This window comes from Amblyomma maculatum, chromosome 2 (assembly GCF_055883805.1).
Source record: "Amblyomma maculatum isolate TAMU_Amacu chromosome 2, ASM5588380v1, whole genome shotgun sequence".
In the NCBI taxonomy this organism is placed as follows: Eukaryota; Metazoa; Arthropoda; class Arachnida; order Ixodida; family Ixodidae; genus Amblyomma; species Amblyomma maculatum.
Window position 1 is genome coordinate 41,349,265 of NC_139345.1, and position 8,409 is coordinate 41,357,673.

General features: G+C 45.9%; 1 protein-coding gene across 1 annotated transcript; it reads right to left on the reverse strand.

Moving 5' to 3' along the window:
* Positions 1–5,970: 5,970 nt before the first annotated feature.
* Positions 5,971–8,175, reverse strand: LOC146198497 (oxytocin receptor-like). Its single transcript, XM_084592603.1, has 2 exons — positions 7,303–8,175; positions 5,971–6,565 (listed from the first exon to the last, which is right to left on the reverse strand). Exons 1-2 carry the CDS (start codon positions 8,083–8,085, stop codon positions 6,173–6,175), a joined length of 1,176 nt encoding a protein of 391 aa, XP_084448729.1. The 5' UTR covers positions 8,086–8,175; the 3' UTR covers positions 5,971–6,172.
* Between the last annotated feature and the right edge of the window lie 234 nt (positions 8,176–8,409).

Consider the following 8,409-nt stretch of genomic DNA (forward strand, 5'->3'; position numbering starts at 1 on the left):
CAGAGAAAGTTGGGAATGGGGTGCACTGCTGAGGAGCAAAGACACCTCTCGGCTGCAATAATCCGTCCGCCTGGCGGCCGATGCCGCGAAGAGACAAAATCTTTTTGTTAGCCTTTAGTCGCGGAGGCTCCGGCCCTCGTCCCCTAGGCCTGCGTGCTGTGGGCGGGGAGTAAGATGCCTTTATTTCCGGTGCGCAATAAATGTTGTTATCCGTCCACCCGTGGTGTCGTTTTATAGCTTCGCTGTCCAATCACCTTCACAGCGTGGATTGGAGCCACATTTTATCGCGAAAGCAATAGTACGCCAGGTCCAATCGCTTTGCGCTGTGTGCCGTGTCCGTGTCTGTGGTCTCTCATACAAAATCAGCTTACCATGACGTTTGAATTCACCGTTGCCTATATATGCCACGGGCAGGAGCTGCCAACTCGGGTCGCTCCTTTCATACGAGAAGGTGATGTCAGAATCAGCCAGCCAGAACCGTTTGCATTCTTGTTACCCATACGACACGCAGGAACATAGAGGAATAATCTAGCAGGCAAAGGAAGCTTCCACCGTTGCTTTCGCAATTCAACTAGGATTAACCAGAGCTAAACCACAACTTATTATTTATTTATTTTTCTTGATATTTTAGTTCTATTTTATTTTTTTGTCCGAATAATTGTCACGAAAAAATATTTTATTACTATTTGTTAGGAATTATCATTATTACTATTTATAATTTTAACATGCAATACTAATGCTTTCATTAATAATTGGTTTACAGGAAAAGGAAGGCGCAGTATCTGTCGGGCACATCCTGAAGTACCGGAGCTAGAACCTCACGCAATAGTGCAAACACACGTCAAGTCACAGGACCAGAAACCTACCAGCGGCTTAACGCCCTGTCGCTTCGCCGAAGTTATCGCAGCACTGCAGCCGACCTAGTTCATTCATCGCACGCTTGGGAGCAGCACAATAGCAATGCGCGAGCACCCTGTCACATTTGTTTTTTTTTTTCTTCATATTTCACGTGTTTTGGGATGCATAAGAAAAGACTACTTGACACGTATCGTGCAGAAACTCATTTATTTGCAGGTTTCCAAAGGTGCTCTACAACTTTTCGTCTCACATTTGGAGTCTGCAGCCAATATTTAAAAAGCTGAATAATTAACCTGGAAGGAAAAAAAAGGTTTTGGCTTGGTTTGTGGGCTTGAGAGGCTGTTGCCTTTTTAAGCCTTCCGAACGAACGGGCATCGATGGCTTCCGCCTCTCGAGTACTGCAACCACGCCACGCCGAGGCCAATGTTCGCTCTATGCGTTGAAATTTCTTCGTTATGTGACATATATTTGCGAGAGGTTTAAAGAGCTGGCCTGAGCCCAGGAAATGGCTGAACCGCTTCAACGATTTGGCCACGCTGAAAAAGTTGTGTGATGAGTCAATGAAAGATTGTCGCACCCCTCATTTTTTGGATCCTATAGCATTTATAGAATGTCAGGCAATAAAACAAAAAGGTTTTCCTTTGTGGTAGCGATAAGGTGGTTGATTCGCGACGTAAGGGTTAGAGGTTCGATTTCAGCAGTCGATGGTGCACCTTCTTCTTTAAGAAAGGTCACTACATCCAATCCCATAACTACGCTGGGATCCCTCTCTACCATTCACGATTTTCCACCTGCCCAACGGGACCTTTAACTCTAACGTGTTAGACAGGAAAGCCACATTTTAATACGAAGAGCCTTCCTTTATAGAGGTTTATGCCATAGCCCCAAACTTGCTACATTCTCGGTTAAAATCCTAGCCAGCTTTGCAAAACATAGGGCCCAGATACTTGCTTAAAAATACCTTAAAAAGCTCTGCTGTGCGGACGAGGTCGTTATGTACGCAAGTTAGTTGCGGGCAGTGTCTTAAGTTTGGAAGGAGTGTTGACATCAACATCAAGCTCAACTTACTGACTCGTCGGACCTGCTCGAACTACATGACTCGGTTAACGAAGATGCATTTTACCTGGTCACTTCCATCTGCCATGCATCAAAAAGGAAAGCCCGATCGGTGCGCGGTTCTACGTCAGACTGGAGCGAGAGCTTATCCGTCGTCGTGGGCAAAGCACAGGGGACTTTCTCTCATGGGGGAGCTTTCTCCCGAGCGCCTACTTTCATCTACCTTAACTACTGTGCAATCGGTAAAGCTTTTTTGGATGCTATTTGCTGGGTTGTATATTCTCCTTTTTCATTTAAGGACTACGAAGGGTGGCCGTGAGACACAATCCGGCCTGAGTCTAAACCAGGGGTGTGACATTCGGGTTCTTTTTAATTATATCTGCAAAACGTAAGGAATATACAAGAGATCTGTCTTTTTCCTACCACTTACCTCCTTTTTCCCGGCTGTTCTTGGCGAGAGACATTCTTCATCCATGCTTACCGACTGTGTAGCCCGAGGAACGCGGTACCTCCTGGTGGGGTCGTTTCTGGCGTTTTTGTAAGAATTTGTATGTTCGCATCGTCTGCGCCGACAGCGAACAAGCAAAGCAAGCCACTGTCCCAGAGACGGCAGCGGGGGAGCCATCCCGTGCAAGCCGGTTAAAGTAGACAGCGCGTGCACTCTTGTTTATGCAGTAACTACAAGGGTGAAAACAAGTAACTCGCCTAATTGACATTCCCTGTACAATGCATGCATTGCATGGTTGTGTCTTGAAGGCACATGACCTTTTCTTTGTTTTTTTAACCATTTTTTTAAAAGAGTGGTGTCCCCTTTCTTGTCATGATCTTCTTGAGAAGTTTGAAGAGGAAAGATGTGTGAGATAATAGAAGGGGATAACACAAAAGCAGAGACAGATGTCAAACTCTCAAGCGCTCGTGTAGATGGCCCACAACATACCAAACGGACGCCAACATACTAAGCAGACGCAGATGTCGTTGCAAGAATTATTTCCGTGGTTGAGGAGTGCTAGGTGCTTGACAGAATTATGAGATTCTTCTATCCTGTACTCCTTATTCCTCCGCCGCCGTTACCACTATAACTGTCATCATCATCATCATCATCATCACCACCACCATCACCATTAGCCTAACTATACCCACTGCAGGGCGAAGGCCTCTCCCATATTTCTCCAATTAACCCGGTTCTAGTGCTAGCTGCATCTACTTGACCCCTGCGAACTTCTTGTCATCCGCCCACTTAACTTTCTGCCGCCCCCTGCTACGCTTTCCTTCCCTTGGAATCCAGTTTGTTACCCTAAGCGATAACTGTATTAAGTACCATAACCATTTAAACTGGGCACATTTACTGTAATTACTTAATTCCTTCTGGTCGTCTTTTGTACATTTTCACATAACATTGAGTCCTAAACATCTAAAGTGACTGTGAATATTCACTTCAGCTCGTGTCCCGTTCCATTCACCCAAACCAGCATAATAAGACTTGGACCAAACATAAAAGATCTTTTACGATGAGAAACAAAAAAGTAATGCATACAAAATAGGGCATTATGCAGGCCTGTTTGATGATCTGAACGCTGTCATTCATCCTTCCGCCCAAACCTTTGTCGTGCACAATGGCGTGCGGGCCGAGGCTTTTTTTTCGACCGAGGGGAAGCCACTCATCACTTTCACGCACATCCAGCTCTTCCTTTGTTGTCGCTTCATGGCACTGCAGCTTAGGCCGCTCAGGCCGAAATTTTCGTTGATGCCTGGATATGAGGGACCCAATCGACCGTGAAAAATGTGCCCGGGATCGAAGGCGGAAGATGAAGCAGATATATAGCTAATTTGTAAAATTCTGTCGTTTCGCGGGATACCCTTAATGCTTTATTATGGTAAAATGCCTCATAAGTGACAGGACGGCTAATGGGCCATTTGGGCTTTGTCTTACTTAAATATATATCTTCTTGGCATTTGGGCTTTGTCTTTTTTTTAAATATCTGTTTTTTTTCTTCTGGGCTGTCGATAACAGCATTGTTCTGCCGTCGGTGTGCCCCACTTTTTTGTTTCTAATGTCTAGTTGGCATTAAGGTTTTGTAAGTAAAGGGAAAACACAGCTCATTTAGACACACTGGCCTGAGCTGATGCTAGCGTCGTGCTCAATAATTAACAAAGCCCTTTTTGAAGACTGCACTTTTGGCTTTCTCACAAATATCCACATATAAAAACATCTAATACACGACGGTCACGAGCCCCTCTGAGGCGATCGCGAATTCGCGACCGAAGAACCTCGTAAGGCGCTTTCCTGTCATCAGACCTGTCTTCCTTTATGTTCCGCGTTATAACCACGCAATTTGATGTCGATAAGCTCTAAATTAAAAATGGGAGCTACTGTTACTTTGTTTAATAAGTACTGGTAACGATTAAGACTTGCTTCGATGCTCAAGACAAAGCTTTGTGATCGATTTATGTGGAATTTTGCGGTCGTGTATAAAGGAAGAAAAATAGAGCTACATCACAATGGAGAACGCAAAAAAAGAATTGACCCCTCGGATAAAATAAATTTAAAGAATAGATGGGGCAGGGCCACTGAGAACGTTGAGTAGGCCCGGGAACGAGTATGCGGTGTCTGTACTTTGCCTTTATGCAGCTGCACTGAGATTAGCACCGTGAGTAGTCATTCGTGAATGCATCGTGACGTCACAAATGACTTCACTGTGTTAGGGTCAATCGATGGTAAACGTTTTGGTCAATTGACGTGCTCGGCTTTCCATGACATCATGCGTAACATCCCCTTACAGTTGGACCAATCAGAGAGGCGCGCTGCGCTTGATGTGTTACGCCAATGATATCGACACCGCATAAGCGAGAAATGGCCTAAATATATGCCGCTGTAAATAAAAGGCGTTGGTGCAAGACTTGAATAAAGTGCTACTGACTAAAGCCAGTTGTTGCACATCCCAGAATCAACTGGACCATTATCTAATTTGCTCCAACAAGGAAATAATTACTTTTTTAGGGCTTTCACTGGGGTTATATGACACCACTATAGTGCGTGTATAGTACGTAGAAACTATCTCTAATCGCTTTCGGCATACTTCTGAGCTCTACTGGATATTTGATATAGTCGTGCTATGTTTATTCACTCGTGGCTAAATTGCTGAGAAGATTGCATGTTTCGAACCTGAGTGTGGCCTCGTTAAATTTTATTAACTTTTAACTGATAACCATCTTCCTTTTGGTTTTTTACGCTCCTGCTCTCAGCGCGCAAAATGTGTCGGATGCCGATAAAATGGCGTTCATCATATGCCCGCCTTTAACAAGGACACGCTATTTGCTGGCAAGTGCCCACCGAAAATGTTGTTGCACTGCAGCTGGCTTGGTGTGAGTCAAATGCGATCTGAATAGAGCATATATTTATCTTAACCACTGAACATGCTGCAAACGCGCACGCAAAGCTGTTATGGACGGTTAAAATATGGCTACTTCCCCGACAGCACACTGAGTTCATATGGGCCTTAGAATCAGTAACTTCATGGAGGGCTTTAACTGAACGTAACAGCAGACAGCTATAGTCGCAACTTAAATCGCTGTACTAACAGATTAATTGCAGTGCGTGAATGCGCAGTCATTTCCTTTCAAGTGCAGCAGTACATGGTAGCCATTGCGCGATAAAATTAATTGTAAGTTAAAATGTCCTATGAAGGCATCAACAAACATCATTTAGTATGACACTATAGGGATTTGCATTATAGTTCGCTTTATAAAATCGACAACTGAAGTTACTGAAAGTTCGTGAAGAACATTCTCGGAAATGTTCTTTCGCAACCTTTAACCGTTTGGCAACGTTAAAATTTAGTCGTTCTTGTTTTTATATAGATATTTTGTTCTTCTGATGAGGCTATTCCTTAACACGCTGTTCCCATAAGTGGCCCATGCAATATTCAGGTATACGAAGAAAGTCTTGCTAAGAGTCAGGAGGTTCATTCGTTGCGACCTTCAGCATTTTTCGTTTAATATCTTGAAACAAAGCACACTGACACACTCTAGATGAACCATGCTTAACGACATTCTGTGCAGTAATGAAACACACGCGCGCTTGGCATTCATAAAATATTACGGATCAAGCTCAAGACATACAAAGCTGTCTCGAAGCATCGCACGGTGCGTAATTTTCTTCGTCCGGCGCTCTGCAAAGGACAGATGGGAAGGAAACACACGTGCACGGAACGCCACGGAACGCCACGGGACAACCACTTGGCGTTTAGATCGATGTGCTCTACTTAGAAGGTGACCTGAGGTTCGTCTCTCTAGTCGATGCGGTTAACCCGGTCGATTGGCTCTTCGTGGAGCTCGTGTAGAGGTCAATGCCACTGCCATTTGCACAGCTTGTGCAGCCGCGGCTGAGTTTGCCCTCCGCGACTGTGTCCTTGCGGAAGGGCATCACGAAGCGCCTCCTCCTGGAAGCGCTGCTCCTCTTTTGAAAGAACAGGAATATGAAGGGGTTGATGGCGCTATTTGAGGCTGATATGACTCCGAACAGCGCCACCACGTTTCGATCCAGAAAGCCGCTGGCGCCGGCGAAGGCCAGGGCCAGCTCCTGGACCATATAGGGGACGTTGGTCACCAGGAAAGCAGCGAATATGGCCGCCGTCAGCTTGACAGTCTTCACCTGGTAACACAAGAAGACAAGACGGCAGTAAGGAACAGCCGTGGAATAGAGTACCAGAAAAAAGAGACTTGCATATGTAAGAAATAATCTGAGGTTACAGATTAGCAATAATAATAATAATAATAATAATAAATAATGTCTCGGTGCAGTTCTGGGCGCATTTTGAGGGATTACTTTAAATAATATGCGGGTACATTTTTAACCTAGCAACTATAACAATGGGGAGCTCTGATGAAAGCCACGTGGACCACGTGAGTTAAAGTGGTCTGCAGCTGTACGCGCGCCTTCATCAGCCCTTTAGTGACCGCGACCCGTAAGGAAAGCGGCGCTTTAAAACAATAAGTTAATATAACTTGAGGCAACCGTCCAGCAGTGGCACTCTTCAGCGATTTTTTTATGAAAAATATAATTGTGTTGTAGGACGCTATCAGCATTGAGAATGCATATTTGCTCCCGGTGACTGGTTGCTGTTCGGAATTTTTTTTTTTTTTCACTGCAACTTACCGACATTTCCAAGGAAAACATGTTAGACCCATTCTCAACATCTTGTCACCGCTTTTACTACGTATTATTGGGTTTAAAATTGATTTATTGGGACTTTAAAATGTCCTTAACGCCTTCAGGTGACCTTCGTGATGTACAACACGACGATAGCGGTAAAATAAGTTTCTTTTCAACGAAACGGTATGGGTCTGCGTCACTGAAATATTTCGGGGGGAGAAGAATGACTGCCACACCTTGGCCTTGGGCAGTGCAGATGCTGTCTGCTGCCGGTTCTTGAGGGCCGAACTTTGGTGCCAAATCTCGGCCAGAATGCGCCCATACAAGGCGACCAGCAAGATCAGCGGGATCACGAAGACAGACAGGAACACGGAGGTCATGTATAGCTGTCGAGCAAGAGGCGAGCTCGCTTTCTGGGCGTAGAATATTGACGCGCAGTAGCTTGTTCCGCCGCCGGAATCAACTAGCCGGAAAACATAAAGGTTGGGCAGCGAAGGGAGCAGGGAGGCCAGCCAAGCGGCCGCTGCCAGTCGGGAGGGCGTGGGACAGCTGGACAGCGGGTACACGATGGCAAAGTGCCTGTCCAGCGCAATGCCCACAATCATGTAGGTGGAGGACGCGAGCGCGAACGTCTGCAGCACCTTGAAGATGCGACAGAAGGCGTCGCCGGCGATCCAGGCACGACCCATGAACTCCCAGACCGTTTGGGAGGTCATCGTCACGGTGGTTACCAGAAGGTCGGCCACGGCGAGGTTTAGGAACAGGACGTGGGCTTTCTGGTAACGGCGCCGCCGGTGGTTGCGCAGTAGTCGCCAGCACACGATAGTGTTTCCCGTCATCGAGAAGGTGATCATGATGAGGATGATGATAATCCGCACTTGGCTGTGGTACTGCGGGCCGAAAACGGAGTCTGATTTCTCAAGAAGCCCCGATGGGTGCAGTGAAAGGTTGACGGTGTCGTTTTCCAGGGCATCCGCTACGGCGTTAAAGCTCGGGGCCGTCGGATTTGTATGCGTCATCTCTTTAGTGGTCTGGCATTTCGGCGGCCATCGTGCGGGTACGTTGATTCCTTCAGGCTTGACTGTAACGCTTTGACTCCATTGTTTGTGACGATGCTGAAAGTGAGGAGAACAGAATATGGATCAGACACTGATCAAATACTGAACATTCACGCCTGGTAAATAATTTAACCGTAAATAACCTCTTCCATCATTAGAGCTTTAAATGCTCTGTGGTTAAGTATCAAGTAGGCAAACTTTCTCCACTAAAGCCTCCCCCATAGCGTGAGCCGCTTTGGAACGCTAAACCTGATAAGTCAAGCCAAACCAAAACCACACCAAACC